This window comes from Rattus rattus, chromosome 4 (genome assembly GCF_011064425.1).
Source record: "Rattus rattus isolate New Zealand chromosome 4, Rrattus_CSIRO_v1, whole genome shotgun sequence".
Lineage (NCBI taxonomy): Eukaryota > Metazoa > Chordata > Mammalia > Rodentia > Muridae > Rattus > Rattus rattus.
Window position 1 is genome coordinate 111002588 of NC_046157.1, and position 19239 is coordinate 111021826.

The following is a 19239-nucleotide window of genomic DNA, read 5'->3' on the forward strand; positions in this document are numbered from 1 at the left end:
ACATGATGTGTATACTTTATTTACTATATGACATTTCACTAAATTTATACAGTATGTAATGATCAGATCGTGGTAATGGCCATACCCATTACCTCAGAAATTTATGACTTTTTTATGTTGGAAACATTCAGAACCTCACCCATATTGTACAGAGGACCATATGTGCTCATGCGTGTGGAGGCCAGATTGTAGCCTCAGCCGTTGTTCCTCAGTCACTGTGTGTCCGTTGGTTTTTTGAGACAAGGTTTCTCAGTGGCCTGGAGGTATTCAAGAAGGCTAGGCTGACTGGACAGCTATCCCCAGGGATCTGTCTCTGCCAGTGCTGGGATTATATGTACAGACCACCACGGCTGGCTGGTTTGCATTTCTTCCGTCTGTCCTTCCCTCCTCCTCCCTCCCTCCTCCCTCCCTCCCTCCCTCCCTCTCTCCCTCCCTCCTTCCTTCTTTCCTTCCTTCCTTATTGGTTTTTCAAGATAGAATTTCTCTGTGTGGCCCTGGCTGTTCTGGAACTCACTCTGTAGGCCAGGCTGGCTTCTCAAACTCAGATTCTCCTGCCTCTGTCTCCTGAAGACTGAGATTAAAGTCATGTGCCACCACCACGGGGCACCATGTCTGGCTTTTTACATGGGCGCTGGGGTTTCGAACTCAGGTCCTCATGTTTGCACTGCACTGTCTAGTCGGGCCTTTTGAGCAATTCTTAATTGAATGCACCAGGGCCATCCCACTGTGCTACAATGATCTAGAGGCTATTATTCTTCCTATCCTGCTCTCCCTCCCCCTGTAGCCAGCAACTAACTAGCGTTTCTTAAGACAGAATCTGTGAAGCTTTAACTCTGTCACATGTACTCCTGTTTCTCACTGGGGAGATGGTGGAACGTAATAGTAAGCTTGTCCTGGGTCAGTGCGAGAGTCTGTGTCCTCGTTCCTGCTGCAACGGAACAAAGGTCTTGCTATGGGACTGAAGAGTTTTCAACAGGAGATGATGCTCTATTGGCTGTGGTATCTGTGAGGGGATGACAAGCAGCCCTGTCAATGGGAAGGGGACAAAGACACAGTTCCACTGTTATCCTCAGCAGCCTGAGGGGTTCCTCTAATCATTTTAGGGACCTTGACTCAGGCCCAACTGGCTCCAATGAAGAAAAGATGCCCAGAAGGGGGCATCAGATCTCATTAAAGATGGTTGTGAGTCACCATCTGGTTGCTGGGAATTGAACTCAAGACCTCTGGAAGAGCAGTCAGTGCTCTTAACCTCTGAGCCATGTCTCCAGCCCTTGAATTATCTCTTAAGAAACCTTTTTGCCTCTTCCCTTTCTCCCTTTTTTGATAAGTGGGTTTAGTAGCTCTGGAGATCTGCTGATGGAATTATAACCCCGATAAAGTGAAATCAGGAGCCGCTAGGGTTGCACATGGCATTAGGAACGAACACGTCCTTTCTCTGTAAATGCAGCGTCTGGTGAGATTCCTGGAAAATTGCAGCTGAGAAGGGAGCCAGGCTGCAGTTGGTGGTTAATTGTGATGGGCATGTTGCTTCCCTGCTGATGGGACTTTTCAAGCAGATTCCTGGGAAAGGGGTCCACCTCTTTTCTCACATCCCCTAACCCTCTCCATCTTCCTCTCCTGGCTTAGACCTCTCTGATAGCAGTGTTGAGTGTGGTGCCTTCTTTATACCTAAAACTAAGTAGTGCGTGCGGCTCCTGGCAGGTGGGACTCTTCTCAGAGGCCCAGATCTAGAGAGTAATTTATTTTCTGTAATACTCTTTCATTGTCGTGGCCTTGAACAGAGGAAGGGCTTATTCGTGCTGTGGAGTCAGAAGATAAAGTCCACGGTGGGGTGTGCAGTATGGCGGCTGGAGGGAGCTCATCCTGACAGAGTAGCAGCTTCCCTCATGACACCAACCAGGGAAAACAGGCCTGGGTTGGACACAGGGCCTGGCTAATCTCTTGAAAGTCCACCCCTAATTACCGACCTCTGAAAACCATGTCTCTCACCCTGAGGCTCCTAAAACCTTCCTAAATAATTGTCAGCGGCCAAGGATACAAGCTTATTGGGGATGGGGGTGGATTTCACATTTAAACCACTTCAGCTTTTAATCCTATATTATTTTTTTTTGTTTGAAGCCCTCCCTGGTCTTGCCCACATGAGGCACCCCTATACCATGCAGCCGTACCCGGGTTCTCTAATAATGATTTGAAAAAGCCATTCACCAACGCTCGATGCAGAGCCCAAGAGATGATCCAGTTGGTCACGTGTTTCTCCTACAAACACGAGGCCCTGCGTTTGATACATGGAACCCTTGTGAAAGGCCTGGGCAGAGCAGTCAGAGCTCAGTGCTGGGGCCGTAGAGACAGGAACCTACCTGAGACTCACTGGCTACTCAGCCTAGCCTACTAGGCAAGCTCCAGGCCAGTGAGAGCCTTTATTTAAAAAAAAAAAAAAAAGGATAGCTCTTAAACACATGGGACATTGTCCTCTAACCTGTACACACACACACACACACACACACACACACACACACACACGAATTATGCCTTGTAGGATAATGTCATTATGCAGGTGAAGGTAGGTACAAGATAGAACAAGGCCTGTCATTGGACGAGAAGGCAGGATGGGCAGGAGAAGTTTTAGTAAGACTGGAGCAGGGAGAGAAGAGCAGCCGAGAGAATATGAAGGCGGATGTTAAGATTCCTCTCTGCACATTTACAGGTTGTTATGAGTGTTCTTAGGGATGGATGTGGACAGGGCTTTGTATGTCTAGGTGGGCAATTAGATCTTATCAATCAGATCAGAGGTTATTGTGTTGTGTGTTCTTTCATGTGGCGATTTCATTGAGTTCAAGAGAGTGTGTGGTGGCTGGATACACTGGGCCTTCCATGAAATTGGGATGTGTGTGTCTGGCATGGTGGGAACCTGCCTTGGGAACTGGATGGGTAGAGAGATTGCTGCCAGGCTCAGAGAGTAGCCATTGGCAGTGTGATATGGGATGGAGCAATGTGGGTGAGAGGCTTTGCTGACTGAGATGAAGATGTCTACCAGATGTCATGGGGCACCACAGTGCTGGACCTAGTGCAGGGTAAAAGAAAGTTTTATTATAATTTTACTGCAACAACACCTAATGCAAAAATCTGTGAGATGCAGAAAAAGGGCATGCAAATGACTTAAAATTTCTAATTAAAGAAGTAAGTCTGTGTTTATGTGTGGGGAAGGGATCTAGGGGGATAAAATGCATGGCCTTGGGAATGCTAAGCACAGGCAATGCCATAAAAGCCTCTTCCCAGCCCCCAGTCTTTCTTTTTTTTTTTTTTTAGATTTATTTATTTGTTATATACATGTAGCTGTCTTCAGACACACCAGAAGAGGGCATCAGATCCCATTACAGATGGTTGTGAGCCACCATGTGGTTGCTGGGATTTGAACTCAGGACCTCTGGAAGAGCAGTCAGTGCTCTTAACCACTGAGCCATCTCTCCAGCCCCATCCCCCCAGTCTTTCTAACGGACCCTCGTGAACTCTTCTGATGGGACATTCGCATCTTCGTGAGCAGAATCCAGAGATATGATGGTCACGCTTCCCTTCAGAGAACTAGACAGTCTTCCTCACCTTGGGCTCAGAGTCAGGACGGAGAGCATGGCGTGAACAACTGAACACTGATTTCCTTCACTCGGATATGCAGGATGACCAGGAAACTGCATGAGGATAGACCGGAAACATAGCCATAACCTGCTGTAGCCAGTTCTGAGTAAACCGCAATAATTAAGGCCATAGTGAAAGACCCAGACAAGGCCATGTCTCAGGGGCCTCCGTGGGGAGGCTCCTTGACTGTGCCAACATGCTGCATGGCTAGAATTCTTGTGTCCTGTAGCTACCCATTTCCTTCCCAGGGCACATCTTGAGGGTGTTGATTCCTGCAGTTCTAGGCAAGGACTTCGTGCACAGATCCTGTGGCTAAGGAAACCCCAGAGCCAGGGCTGCCAGGCGAGAAGCAGGAAGTTCCCGAGAGACACATCCAGCGAGGCAGTGTAGGCGTCATGCACGTGCAGAGGGCCCTCCGAGCCAGCCTAGATGGCATCCACAGGCAAAAGACCTTTGAGGATAGTACACGCAGCATCCTGAGGAGTTCTGTGAGCACCGATTGTGGTCCTCAGTGACGTCTTTGTTGGCTCAGGGTCTTTCTGGGGACAGCCATCATGAGAGGATCCTCTTTCTCGTGATTCTATGGGCTGTGCAGGGAAGAGGAAGCCTCCTCATCCATGTCCACCCTCCACTGGGCTGGCCTCAGTGGAGTCAACGGTACCTCTAGATCTTAACATACAGAGGTAAAAAGTGGCTCTCTAAATGGGACAGGAGGAAGGGCAGGCCAGGCATGAAGCGTGTCTCCTAGATTCCTGGGACAGAGTTGAGGCTAGTCAGCCTATCTGATAGTGGGTCTGGGTGGCTTCTCTGGGCTCTGACTTTAACTGGAGAGTCAGGAAAGATTGAGTGCTTTCTGGCCTTGCAGAAGGCATCACTCAAGTAGACTCTTGTCAGAAGTTCATTAAGCACATAGGTGATTGCTGACAATAGGCTAACTATTTCGCCTTCCTCAGGAGCCTCTTCCCACCCACTGGGCACTGTCTGCCTGTACTGGCTCAGTAGGAAGCTCTGCTGGGAAGTCACATGAACTTTATCCCTGGAGATTATTGGAGCAGGAGGTGTCATTCTCAGTGACGCTTAGACTACCCGACCGTCACTCATTCACTTGTGTCTTGTTCTAGGTTGTAAACGTTCTAGATTCACATTCAAGCCACCACAAAGGGAGGAAAAGGACTTGCCGACTTCTTTTTGTTAAGATGTATTCATTCTATGTATGTGAGTCCACTGTACACTGTCTTTAGACACACCAGAAGAGGGCATCGGATCCCATTACAGAGGGTTGTGAGCCACCATGTGGTTGCTGGGAATTGAACTCAGAACCTCTGGAAGAGCAGTCAGTGCTCTCAACCACTAAGCCATCTCTCCAGCCTCTGCTTTTAAGACTTTAAAGAGGAATTTTAACGATGTGTTCATGTCTGTGTGAGGGTGCATACACATGAGGGCAGGTGCCCGCAAAGGCCTGATGACAACATCAGAGCTCCTGGAATGGCAGCTAGAGGTGGTTATAAGGCACTAAAGGCAGATGTTAGCAACCTAACTTGGTCCTTGGTCAGGAAGCATATATAACTACTGAGCCATGTCTACAGCCCCCGGGCTTCTCCAGATTTTAGCAGAAGGGGAATCTGAACCCTCCAGTCATGAGAGTAATAGATAATATGGACCAGAGGAGCAGTCTGCATTGTGGGGTCCTGGAGGAGTGGCTGCTGAGTGTACTCACACATGTGTGCATTGCTGGTATAGTAAAGGTCCGTGTATGTTGAATATATGTGTCACACATGGTCTGTGCACTTGCTGTATGTCAGGCATTGTGCCCACCGTAGCATGTAGATGTGTGGAAGGCACAGTCCTTCCTGCAGAGAGCTGACTGTGCAAGAGTGGGCTGGGTGTGTGATGCCTGTCTTTCTGGGCACCCTGAGGACCATGAGGAGGTGTGGCATAGGGTCTTGTTCTTTCTGTATTCCTTGCACATACTTGTTCCCAGTGCCTTGGGACTGCCCAACTGCTGCAGGATGAATCAGCAAATGAGGCAGTTAATTGTCCTCGGTTCCTGCAAGCATCTCTCTCCTACAGCATTGTCCTGCTTAGAGCCTTCTCCAGATGCCCATGGCTTAGACCTGGGCATGCTTGTGCTTCCTACCCTGCCCAGCCATTGGCTGTAATGCCTGCTACCTGGCCAGAGTCCATCCTCAGAATGGGAATTTTTTCCTTGACTGGCAAAAGTAAAAGGTGTTTGTCTGTGAGTCTTTAAATATCCCTCCCTTATCACCCAGCCTGGCCGTATCTCCTAGGCTTCAGTTCTGTTGGTATGTGCAAGGATCTAGGGAGAGGTAGGTGGGAGACCTAAGGTGCAAACACCTTTTCACCTGGCCACGGCCACCATATCCTCTGGGCCAGGCAGGCCATGGCTGAAGATTCCTCCTGGGTTCCTGCTGCTCCCCACACAGATGAGAATATTGGGGTGCCAAGTTTCCCTTTGTGACAAGCACACACAACTGCTGGGATCCTTAAACTCTAGAGTGGATGATGAGTACACACAGCTTCTGGGTCCTGTTGTCCAACGCCCAAGCCAAGAGGGCAGAAGACCGACACTTGAGGAAAGCCATGGGCATGGTCCTCGGAACTCAAAATGTAAACAAGAGGGCTGTCAATGATAAGATCTGCACAGCAGTGGGACATGGAGTTGTCCCAGAATACTGGGTCTCCCAAGGTGCTCCACACCTCTCCCCCTGGCACTTTGTGGGACATGTGAGGGTACTGCAGGACCCAAGGCTAGCCCACTATGGAGTCAGCTGTCCTCTGGTTCCAGATGATGGCCATACTTGTAAAGCAGCTCCTCTCATTTCTAGTAAACTACAGAACTTGGGACCCAGCCTCACCCACCTCAGACATCCGAGTCTCCCTTTGGCTTTCCTGTCAGTCTTGCCACCTTGACACACCACTCTAGAGACCACTCCTTTGGAGGGCCTGAGCCTTTACAGTCAAGCTTTTTTTGTTTTTTCATTGTTTGGGTTCATGCAACCCACAGAGAAGAGCTGTTGCTGTTGTCCCAGTCATACACTGAGCTCTTGGGGTTCAAAGAGCTAGGAGTCCCTGGGCAGGGTGGTATTTTCAACCTGGCCCAAAGGCAAGGTCCTTTTGTCCTATTTCGTGCTCCTGATGAATCTGTTCCTATCATGAGGTGAAGCTTATGCCCACAGCTGGGCCTCTCTGGGTCTGGCATACCAGTGAGCAGAGTGTGGCTATGTGACCTTACCCTGGATCTGAGGCAACCAAACATATATTCCCCTCAAATGAAGTACTGAGAACAAAACAATGAAGCCCTAGTCTAGCATAGTGATCAGTGAGTTTACTGGGGTTACACATAGGAGCATAGTTGGCTCAAAAGACTGCCCATGACTAAAAGGCACAACATGTGTGATGACTCCCCGGATGCATCCCTCAAGCTCTCTGCAGGACTTTTGGCAGCCCAACTAGTTAGAGTCCTCTTCTCAGTAATTGTTATTCCTTATATAACCCTGGGGAGGAGCCTTGTGAATCCTGTATGTTTCAGGAACTTTTTGAGAACTGTGAGTTGTGCACTTACTGAGTCTTCTAAGTTTTGTTTATTTTCTGATCTCAAAGAACTTCCTTCAAGAATGGAATGTTTTATTTCAGTGACACAGACCCCATTGGTGCTTCAGCTGGCTGTGCTCAGGGGCCTGAGGATGCAGAGGGTACCTTCACTCCTGGGTGACTAGTCACTGTGGAAACCACAGCACACCATAAAACATGAGTCATAGATTTCCAGCCTTACTTCATTAGAGAGCAGATCCCCATTCTTAGAGGAAAGTTCGGGATGAAGTGCCAGTGGTATTTAGATGTCTTCTAATGTCTAATGTCCCCCTGTATTAGTTTTCCATTGCTGTGATAGAACACTATGACTAAGGCAACTTATAGAAGTCTGTTTGGACTTATGGTTCCAGAGGCTGAGTCCATCATGGCAGTAGGTGACAGACATGGTAGCAAGAACAGCTAGGAGCTCTCATCTCAAACTGTAGACAGGAAACTCTCTCAAAGCCTACCTTGAGGGACATACTTCCCCTAACAAATCCACATCTTCTAAGCTTCCCTGAACAGGGACATCAAATGGAAATCAAGTATTCACAGGTCCCAAGACTACTGGAGACATCTTATTCAAATCACCACGTTCCCTAAACCCCTTTAGGAATGGGAAACAAACCTGGTATACAAGACTTTCTTCAAAATGGCAGAACCCCCCCCCCAAATAGATGGTCCAGGCTATACCTCCCATGCAGAAAACAGTGTCTTCAGATCCACAGACATACCCACACATACACACATGCCTACAGAAATGTCTCTCCTTACAGATACACAAATATGCACATTGCACACACCCCTGGGCTCTTTCAGTAGGATGGTCACAGGTACTAGGGTATCTGAATATATAGTCACCTACACACGAACACCATGCTTCCTTTGCTGTATGTTCATACGTCTACACTACAGTCAGTTTCAGAGGGACATGCTGGTAACTCTGAGACCTCTGCCCATTTGAGGTTGTGGGTTCTGTTTAGTGTTGCCAGTGAAGAAGACAGCTGCATGTCTAAAAGTGAACAGTCCTGCTCTGGTAGTTGAGGTTGATTGATCAGAACCCTATTCAAATCCTTTCTTGGCACCCTGTTTTGCTGGGTGAAATGTGTAACAATTGTCTGATGTTTCAGAGGCACACTTACTCATCTGTGAAGTGAATGTTATTAGTATTAAGAAACCTTGGCCCTCTGGGGATTTGCCTCAGGGATTGCCTAGCAATCGTGAAGACCTGAGTTCAATCCCCAGAACCACATAAACCCAGCATGGGCGGTACATACACGCAATCCTAGCTCTGAGGAGGCAGAGGTAGGGAGATCAGTTCAAAGTCATCTATATAAGTGAATTTTAAGCTAGTCTGGACTATATGATAAAACATATAGGCCCACCCCGCCCCACAGCGATCTGGCCACACATTCTGGCTCGCCAGAGACTGCCTGAGCTTAAGTACCAGTTTCATCCCCTCCAGGATTCCCATGGTCATCTGTGTACCTGGTCGGACCAAAACCAGGAAGAAACGTTGTGTAGGACATCAGTCTTTGATCCCTTTCAGGGAAGTGCCCTGGGCAGATCACAATGTACCCAGAGCCTCAGCAATCAGCAATCAGGTGACTTTAACAAGCCCCTTCCCGCCCACCCCCTCTGCCGCACCTTCGCGCTGCTTCCCCTAGAGCCCGGGTTGCCTGCTCATTCAGCGAGCAGTGTGGGAAGGAGGAGCCAGGAGGGTGAGCGCAGGCAGCTCCGCCTCCTTTCCAGCGCCTCGGGCTCCAGCCTTGAGCTGGGATCTCCCGCCGGTAGGAGCCCGGAGGTTGGCCGGGCGTGATGGCCAGGCCCCCGCAGCCCCGGCGTGGCCCCACGACGCCCGGTGGCGCCTTGCGCGCCCTGCTGCGCTGCAACCTGCCCCCGGGCGCCCAGCGCGTGGTGGTCTCCGCTGTGCTGGCGCTGCTGGTCCTCATCAATGCCGTGCTGATATTCCTACTGGCCTTCCGCTGAGCTGTGCGCACCCGGCACCGCGGGGGACCACGCAGGGTGAGTGGCACCTTCCAGCTGCTGTCACCGCAGGAACGTGGGGGAGGGGGAGACGACGACTCCCATTAGCTTCATGTGCTCACAGTCAAGGCCGGTCTGGAGATGCCCCCCCCCTTCCCACTCCTCCCTGAGGATGCCACCTTGAAGGTGGCTGAGGGGCGTGGTGGCACACATGCCCAAAAGGCCTTTCATCTGTCCTAGAGGCTGGGAAGGTGGGGGTGGGACAACATGGCGGGTCTCTCTCTAACTGAAGATGCAGAAGATCCTGCTGGCAGAGGATGTCTGGAAAGGGTGTGCATGGGAGAACAGGGCATGTATTGTGTGGGTTCTGCAAGAGGCTGGTAGAGGGTATCTGGACTCCTCTGCACGTGATACCTGCATTTTTGCTATTTTAGGCCTTAAAAAGTGCCAGTCAGTCTCCTAGGGCAGAGCTGCTGCCGGCTGACTTGCAGCAGCCACTCTGAACACACCCTCCCACCACTTCCGGTGCTCAGGGACAGCTTCGTGAGAAGGCACCACCACTCCACTCGAGAGTCATACAGGACGTAGGAGGGTAGTAGGGTGATGTGCTACAGGATGTGATGGAAGGGTCAGTTTGAGGTACAGCCTGGAGGCTTTACCCTCCCTTAGGGCCAGTCCCTCAAGGAATAGGAAGGAATTCTGCCCCTGCCCTTGGCTTATCTTAGTCTTGAGCTAACCTGGGCAGTGGAACAAGCTCCGCCTGCCTTCGGATATCCTTCCACCACAGAGGCAAGGATCCATCCAGCCTCTGCCTCCTACTGCCAGGCAGATACCAGACTAAGGAGCAGGTGCACCTGGTGGGGCCCAGGGAGGGCGCTCTGCAGAGAAATGAACTTAGCTGTAGCCGGGATTTACTTCTGATACCCTATAAGTGTTTCTGGCCTCTTGGAGCCACATTTTGGGTTGCCAGTGGCACGGAAATGGTTCATTTTGGAGCTTGAGCTTGGTAGAGCCTTCCATGTGTGATGCCCATGAAGCGGGGAGACTCTGTTTACTGGGATCCTGATGGGAGACACAAGAGTTTGGAGGATGTGCTCAGACACATCAGTGTGTCTATCTGGGGCTTTCTGTGCTTGGAAACAAATTGAGGATCAACACCTTTCCTACACCTACAGGCTTCCACATGACTGGGCAGGGCCACTGTGGGACTTGGCTCTAATGCCACCCAGGACCCTGGTCTCTGCCTTAGCAGAACAGGATCCATACATGTCTACAAGCACTGGAGAATGAGAGGAAGGCGAGGCTATGACTGACTGCCTGCCTGCCTTCCTTCCTTCCTTCCTTCCTTCCTTCCTTCCTTCCTTCCTTCCTTCCTTCCTTCCTTCCTTCCTCTCAGCGCTTGTTTGAGGGAATCCAGGGACAGAGGGAGACACCTCACCCAGTTCATACTAAGCAGGAAGCTGGGCCATATAGAGTATCTAGGTTGCCTCCCCTAAACTGTAGCCTAAATTCCCGAGCCCAGGTCAGGACCATGGCCCCTCTTCACGGGCTTCTACTTCTTCTTTCCCTACATCCTTCAAGGCTTCACATGATAGTCTACCGCAGAAGGTGCGTTGGCTCCCGGCCTGCAGCAGACTGGCTCCTCCTGTGGCCTTGCTGAGGCCGCCTGTCTTATCCCACGTGTGTGGCAGCCAGAGTCATCTGCAGAAAGTCATTGCTACAGAGGGAACGAGTCCGAGGTTGGAGGAGGTCCACTGTCCTTAGGAGCAACTCAGAGCTTTGTGGGCGTTGGGCATAGAGACCTCTAAGACAGGGTCTGGCTCTGGGGTAGAGGTGCTACCCATTTTCCTGGGAAATATACCTTCTGGGGCTGATTCCAGGATTCCAATATGGAAGCACCCAGAGAGGCCAATAGGGGAGCGAACAGGGTGTAGAACAGCTTAGGGGAAGGGCTGGCTCGTGGGGGGATCTGTTTGGGGGATATGCAGTCTAGTTCTTAGGCTGTCCAGGAAGGAGGCCACATGCATCCCACACACCTTAAGGCACCAGAGCCATTTATTCTTAAAGCAGAAACAGAACAGAAAAACGGGAGCCAATGGATGGGGGACAGAGTTCCAACCATGAGGACCACCTGGAAGGTCAAGGGCAGGCTATACAGTGAGGAGAGGACCCTCACCAGTCCTCTGGGCAGAAAGAGCCCAGTACATAGAGCTGTCAGACAGATGTAGTGATTGATTCGGCAGTAGCTACAAGATTCGCCCATTTAATCTCCAACCTAGGAAGGAAAGGAAGGCAGATGGAATGATTAAAGCGGCCCTCCAGGTCTCAGGTCTGAGGAGCTAGTGCCTGGGCTGCAATACGAAGTGATGGTGTTGTATGGCTCCTTCTGCAAGGGTTAAAGAAGCACACCCATGTGGCCCAGCTGCCATGGTGGGCACTTGTCGTTGGTAATACAGCACTGTTAGCTGGATGACTTCACAGGCCATGTAAACCCACAAGAACCTGCACACGGAGTGAGTCCCTCTCTTCAATGGCCGCCTAGGAGAGCAGGTAGCAGCCACTGCCAATTGTCATGTCCCATCCCTAGCCCAACATCTTGGCGTAGGGCTTCGGAGCTGAAGCCACAGACTCAACCGAGCTGAAGGAGGAGGGAAGGGGACACGACAGTCATTGCCATTGTACTCCCTCACTGAGCTTTGACAATCTAGGCATGTGCTAGGCACAGCCCTGCCTCCAGAAGAGCTGCTGGCCTAGAGGGAAACTTAATTCGTTTCTCTGTAGAGCAGGCCAGGATCCCTTCCGGGGCCACTGAGGAAAGGGCAGCCCTGCCTCACGGACCTACGGGCCTTGTCTCTCTCTCCAGCTCATCAGTGATGGCAGTGCGGTGTGTGCTGAAGCCCTGTGGGACCATGTCACCATGGATGACCAGGAGCTGGGTTTCAAAGCTGGGGATGTCATCGAAGTGATGGATGCCACCAACAGAGAATGGTGGTGGGGCCGAGTTGTAGATGGAGAGGGATGGTTCCCTGCCAGCTTTGTACGGGTATGTATGGCTCCAGGCATGGGACGTGGACTGCACCCTCTCCGTGTTTGCTATTACTTGGTGCCTCAGACTGGATGGGTAGGGGATTGGGACTGTGACACAGACATTCAGTCCCCTGCTCCCAAGCCCCTGCTTGCCAAAGAGAAGAGCAGGTTAAGGTTGTAAGAACGAGATGCTTCAGAATACCACCACTTTAATGCCTCCTATCCGTCACTAAGCACCATGGTGTCGGTTGGAGTGTGTGGGGACCGTGAAACATACACACAGCCCTGAGGGGTAGAAACCTGGGAGGAGGCATAGACATCGAGATCATACCCGAGAGGACAAATGACCCCAGTTCCAATCTTAGGCTGCATCTGGTCACCAGAGAAGAACTCTTGATTCAGACTCCCAAAGGCCAGGCAGAGGGAGAGAATTCCCCCTGGTTCTCAGGCACTCGTGTGCAGAGCCCCGACCCCCTACCCTTTCATAAATTGCTAGGCTAGCCATATAGCAAGGTCTCTACCTAGGCACATGAATTCCTATACCTAGATGCCCTAGGATGAATAGGTCTGGTTCAGAAATTCCCAGTGTTTTGCTCCAACCCCTGTTGAGAACAAAGTGTACTGAGTGAATTTGACAGTAGCTGCTGTCATCAAACTCACCCTCTCCTGCCCTGGCCTTGTGTCTAAGAGGCAGCCGCAGGGAAATTGTGGCCATGCCCTTGGACCTGTGTGTCCTGTGGCAGCTACTGGCCTTAGCGTCTGATGACCTGGAGTGGAATTCAGGGACTGACCAGAAGATGGCAGGCGCTAATTTGCCTTGCCTTGTTGTCCAAAGCTGCGCGTGAACCAGGATGAGCCCGCGGACGACTACGAGGCCCCGCGGGCCGGGGCTGGAGAGGCCGATGACAGCGGCCCAGAGGCCCAGAGCTGCAAGGACCAGATGCGCACAAATGTCATCAATGAGATCCTCAGTACTGAGCGGGACTACATCAAGCACCTTCGCGACATCTGCGAGGTGAGGAGTGGAGGCAGAGCTATAGGTTAGAATGGGATGGGCGAGGTCATAGGGCGTGGTGAACTGGTGCAGAGGGCGTGGCTTGTGGTGGGGGTACACAGGTGGGTCCCCAGAGAGCTTGGCTCCGCCCCACCCCTAGGGCTACGTCCGCCAGTGCCGCAAGCGGGAGGATATGTTCAGTGAGGAGCAACTGCGCACTATCTTTGGGAACATCGAGGACATCTATCGATGCCAAAAGGCGTTTGTGAAGGCTTTGGAGCAGAAATTCAACACAGAGCGGCCACACCTGAGCGAGCTAGGTGCCTGCTTTCTGGAACATGTGAGTGCGCCTGGACCCATCCTGCACAGGATCCCTAAGCTTTAACAGGCTGCAGTGCCTGGCCTCCCCCTATCCTATCCCACCTCTACTTCTCTGTGCTTGGCACCTTTGCTGTATCCCAGGCCACTTGCTCTTTCCCCAGAACTTTCCACACCAGGTTCACAGATAAAAAAGCTACTAGCCTTCCTGGGCAGACTGTCTGTCCTCTACTGAAGCAAATTAAGGGAGTCTCTCCAATTTCCAAGGCTTCACCTGTTTAGCCTTGATACTCTTTCCTGATCAGCACCACTGATTTCATTAAAAGATAATAAAATAGAAACAGAGGCACAATCAGACCATCTCGTAAAGCCCTACCAAGAAGGCCGAGTGTGGCTCCAAGGATAGGCAGACATATCACAGATTTTTTTTTTTCTCCCATCCCTGGAATGGCTACATACAGCTTGTACCCAGCAAAGTAGATAAAACCCCCGTATAAGATGCGGAGGCTCCTGACCCGCTCACCTTATGGCTGTGGCCTGTTGCCTGGGGAAACAGGAGACAGCCATCCTGACCTCCAGCTGTGCCCCCAGCAAGCAGACTTCCAGATCTATTCGGAGTACTGCAACAACCACCCCAATGCCTGCGTGGAGCTCTCCCGGCTCACCAAGCTCAGCAAGTACGTGTACTTCTTTGAGGCCTGCCGGCTGCTGCAAAGAATGATTGACATCTCGCTGGATGGCTTCCTGCTGACCCCAGTGCAGAAGATCTGCAAGTATCCCCTCCAGTTGGCCGAGCTGCTCAAGTATACACACCCCCAGCACAGGTAGAGGGCACAAGGCGGGGACGGGGAGCTGCCTGAGACTGAATGCCCTCAGCCAGCAAACGGAGTATGTGTAGTGTAGGTGCCATTTGCAGAATGCTGGGTACTGCTGTAGGCACTGGAAATAGCTTAGGGTAGGTAAAGCAAGACCTTGATCTATACTGGAATAGGAAAGGGTATATACATCAGTAGTATATTAGGAAGTAATATATGTAGTATATATATTAATATATATAAAAGTATATATAGTATATACAAGAAGTTATGTAGGAAAGTAGGGCTATTGTACTTGAGTGGTAAGGGCTGTCGCTAAGGGTGATTACGCATGCAACAGCCTCTGGGGACTCTACACTGCTCCCCAGCTTGCTGCACCCTTCTTCTTTCTGTTCTACCCCAGGGACTTTAAGAATGTCGAGGCTGCCTTGCACGCCATGAAGAATGTGGCCCAGCTCATCAACGAACGGAAACGGAGACTTGAAAACATCGACAAGATTGCTCAGTGGCAGAGTTCCATCGAGGACTGGGAGGTGAGGGCCCCGGTGCCCAGAGAAACCCCCGTGGGGTCTCTGCTTGAAAACTGTCCTTGCTCAGAAGGGGAGAGAAGCAGGGACCTACTGCACTCCCTAGAGCTGTTGGAAGACAGGTGCTCTTGCACTGGGCATCTGTGGCACCTCCGCTTTGGCACCTAATGGTATCCTTCCTGTGTGCACTACCACATGCCTTCCAGCCACCGTCAGCCTAGGGACAGCCCTAACCCAAGGAACTGTGTTTCTAAGCCACATTGGCCTGTTCCTCTGCCCCAGGACAGAATGGACGGCTAAGTTTTAGATGACTTTTAGACCTTTCAACAGTTGAGTTTAGAGCCCATGGTGGGACTAGAACTGAATGCTGCTCACTTTTTCTGGGTTGCTCACCCCCATGTCTGCGAGACTTGCCTTCTAAGGCAACAAGTGAAACTGGTAACTATATTTGCCTGCTCCTTAAAGGCACGGGCTGGGAGGACTCAGGCCTTGCCACCTCTACTCACTTCCCAGATGGAGCTGTTCTGTGCCGTGCCAGCTGTCGGGATGAGAACGGAAGGGAAACCAGAATAAGGCACAGGGAAGGAATGAAGCAGAATCCTAGGCCCTGTGCTCGCACTGAGTCCTAACCCTTGGGTAGGGGGAACTGAGCACTGCAGCAGCCTGGATCTGAGTCTATGCCTGGCCAAGGACTGGAAAGCAGTTATCCCCAGATGGATGGCTGCCCGCAGCTCCTGCCGAGCCTAATTTTTCTCTAAAGCATTTAAAAGACAGTGTGGGCCATGCCCAGAAGTCTGTACTTCCAGTAGCCATTTTCCAAAAGGAAAAGAGTGGGTTTGGGTTCTAGGTAGTAAAATGCCTTCTTGCTCTGCATGCAAACAAGAAGACCTGAATTTAGATTCCCAGCACCCACATATATATATATATATATATATATATATATATATATATATATATATATATATAGAGAGAGAGAGAGAGAGAGAGAGAGATATCTGGATGTGGTGAGGTGATACACTTGTCTCTTGGTCTTAGATGGTAGAGACAAGAGGATTGCTGAGACTTCCAGGCCACACAGCCTAACTGATTTTACGAGTTCAGTGAAAAGCCCTTGTCTCGACAAATAAAGTAGAGATGGCTTGGTGAGATGGCTTAGCACCGGTAAAGGTACCTGCCGCCAAAGCTGCCCAAACTCATGCCAGTCTCCAGGGCCCATTTGGTGGAAAGGGGTCCTCTGTGCTGTGTGTGCATTCATTCACCCCTCCCCACAATAAATACATAATAAAAGTGTTTTTTTTTAAAGGTGGGAAGTCATTAAGACATCTGATGTTGACTTGTTCCCCCACCAGGCTCCTACATATAAGCACAGATGTAAACACGTGGATACACAACACACCACACAAAATGAAAAAGTTAAAATGAACTTTAGTATTTTATTTAATGCAATAGATCACAATATTTCCAATGTAACCAACAAGCATATTCAACACTGTTTCATACTCTATGAAATCATTGTACTTACTTCACGGTGACATCAAATCCCCAGGGCTTGGCAGCCACAGAAGGCCAGTGGCTACAATGAAGTCCTCAACAAGGGTGGGTCAACCCTACCTCTCTCTCCTCCCACTTCCGCACTCGCAAGGCTGCCTTTGGGCTTAAAGAGTGTTCCTCTTACCGTGTCCTACCTACCTCACTCAGTTCAGGAGACAGCAGGAAGGCGCCCACTCGCCAACGGAGGCGGGAAGTGGAGCCTCTGGTTTGTTGCACTTACCTCACGGCTCTCCTTGGGGTTCACTCAGGGGGAAGATCTCCTGGTCAGGAGCTCGGAACTCATCCACTCGGGGGAACTGACCCGTGTTACACAGCCTCAAGCCAGGAGTCAGCAGAGAATGTTCTTTCTCTTTGACCGCCAGCTCATCTACTGTAAAAAGGTATCCAAACCACCCTGCCTTGCCAGACCAGTCCCATGGAGTAGGGCGGTGGGGCTCTTGTCTAGAGGCCAAAAGCCTGTCAGATTCCACCTTGGCCATTCGGTGCCTCCAGGAGCCCCAGTCAGGCCCTTAGCTGTTTGAACAGTGTGCTGTTGAGAACACCCCCCTTCCTGACCTGGTCCCTGCCTGCTCCTCAGATTATGTCTCCCTCTGCAAGCCTCTGCTTCTGTGTCTCATGATTTCTCTGGCCTCCCTACTGCTAGCTTCTGCTTCTTTCAAATCATGGTGCAATGGCCCCATACACAAAACCTTGTTCTTTCTGCTCTCTCCCACACCACATGGGAGTTTCTGTGACTTTCTGCCCACCATACCATGTGTACCCCCAAAGACATGTCCTGTCAGTGGTTTAGGGATGGGAGTTGGGCATGGATCAGTTCCCTGGCTGATCAGGGCAGCATCTGGCAGGATCTGCTCCGCCGGGATGTGCTGTACTACAAGGGCCGGCTGGACATGGATGACCTGGAGGTGGTAGATGTGGAAGATGGGAAGGACCGAGACCTCCATGTGAGCGTCAAGAATGCCTTCCGTCTGTACTGTGGCACCACGGGAGACAGCCACTTACTATGTGCCAGGAAACCGGAACAGAAGCAGCGCTGGCTGAAGGCCTTTGCCAGAGAGAGGGAGCAGGTGCGGCTGGACCAGGAGACAGGTGGGAGATCCTCCTGGGCCTTGCCTAGCCACTGGGGCCCACATACCAGGTTGTCAGGGCCAACTTGAGAATGACCCAACACCCTAGGGCTAAGTGAGGCTGCCCAAACCTCTTGGCACACCCCTCTGGTAGAAGTGGCCATTTCTGTGGTCAACCCCATTGAGTGTGATGGGAGTACCTCACCCTATGTGCCTATCTGCTGAGACCTGGGGAGCCCCTTCCCACGGAGCCCTAGAGAACATGGGGTGGGGACTACAGAAGCCTTTCCCATTCCTTGGTCACCAGCTTCATGCTTTGGTTTGGGAGCCTCCGAAGGAGTGAAAGAAAGAAGCTAGATATTAGAGAAGTGGGAAAAGGAGTTACAGGGTCAAGATAAGAAATGAAACAGTGGCCTAGAGATCGTCGTTCTCTCTCTTGGCTGGCAGGACAGAATGGCTGAGCAGGCGAGGGAAGTCTCTGTCATGCCAGGCTGTCTCAGGGTGACAGGGATGGAACACCAGGAGGATAGCACTAGGGAGGCAGGCACATGAGCACTGAAGAAGGCAAGACAGGGTCTCACATCCACCCTCCCTCCAGGCTTCTCCATCACTGAGCTGCAGAGGAAGCAGGCCATGCTGAATGCCAGCAAGCAGCAAGCCACAGGGAAGCCTAAAGGTAAATGGGGAACCAACCATCCTAACCCCTGGGCAGTTCCAGCCTTGACTGTTTTCCTCTCTAACTTCAAAAGCAATGGCAGCTAGCCACCCGCATCCTTGGAGATGTCCACTCTGCCCTTTACAGGTCTGTGTTTCCAGAGGTGGTAAGGGCCATAGGTGAGTTCTTGACTTCTCTGACCTCCAGGAGTTACAGAGCTCACCTCCCCAGGCTGCTGATAGGTGTCATAGCTGCCTGTGAGCCAGCCATCTCTCCAACTCCACAGATAGAGGCAGATATTCCCTGCCTTCGACAGTGGCCCTCGCCAGCCCTCAGGCCAAAAACTATTGATAACTTGGGATCCTGTGTGCTGTGGTTAGCCCCTTGGGAAACCAGTCCTGTGTGGCAAACTACTCCAATGGAGGCTCTACAGCTGAACCCACAAACGGGCCCCTTCATCTTCTTCTACCCATGACCCCTGGTCTCTCTCCCTGTCTAGCTGTCGGCAGGCCAGGATACCTGACCCGCCACAAGCATCCATCATTGCCTGCCAGCCGGCCCCAGCAGCAGGTGTTGGTGCTAGCAGAGCCCAGGCGGAAGCCGTCTAACTTCTGGCACAGCATCAGCCGACTGGCGCCCTTCCGCAAGTGAGCCAGTACCCGTCAGACAACCTGACAGCACTTTGTGGACCCTCCCTTTCCTCTCTGAGGCCTACACCATCAGGCCCTCTGCCTGTTTTACAAACTGGAAGTGAACAGGCACAGCGGCAAGCTGCTATGAAGTCTGGGCCCTGCCTCCGGCCCCTTCCCACGGCTAGTGTGCGGGTACCAGCCTCTGCCTATACTCTGGGCCTGTGCAGAGCCTCCGTCAATGGTAAGCCTGCACGACGCAGCTCAGAGCCTGTGGCCGGGCTGTGCACATGGCTCATCTGCTCTGGACAGTCTTTGGGAATCTCATCTCCACTCCTGTTTCCTCTGGGTAGGAGACCAAAACCTGTGCCCATGAGCCACCTGCCAAAGCAGGTGTGTGCCCCTCTGCTCCTTATTTTTCTGTTCAGGCCCCCAGCGCACTTGCAGCT

The 19239-nt window shown here is 51.4% G+C and overlaps 1 protein-coding gene across 2 annotated transcripts in view; it reads left to right on the forward strand.

Annotated features, from left to right (window-relative positions):
• Arhgef4 (Rho guanine nucleotide exchange factor 4) overlaps positions 1-19239 on the forward strand; it is a 91747-nt gene extending 72508 nt beyond the window's left edge. The window contains exons 1-10 of one of the 2 annotated variants that reach the window (XM_032900911.1): positions 8933-9246; positions 12071-12250; positions 13070-13249; positions 13389-13568; positions 14138-14370; positions 14765-14894; positions 16688-16819; positions 17285-17528; positions 18105-18182; positions 18661-19239. In XM_032900911.1, coding sequence (XP_032756802.1) covers positions 12125-12250; positions 13070-13249; positions 13389-13568; positions 14138-14370; positions 14765-14894; positions 16688-16819; positions 17285-17528; positions 18105-18182; positions 18661-18812 — 1455 coding nt within the window. In that variant the 5' untranslated portion in view covers positions 8933-9246; positions 12071-12124 and the 3' untranslated portion in view covers positions 18813-19239. Of the gene's footprint in view, positions 1-8932; positions 9247-12070; positions 12251-13069; positions 13250-13388; positions 13569-14137; positions 14371-14764; positions 14895-16687; positions 16820-17284; positions 17529-18104; positions 18183-18660 lie in introns of those variants that run through there. The other variant, XM_032900910.1, reaches the window with a different exon arrangement.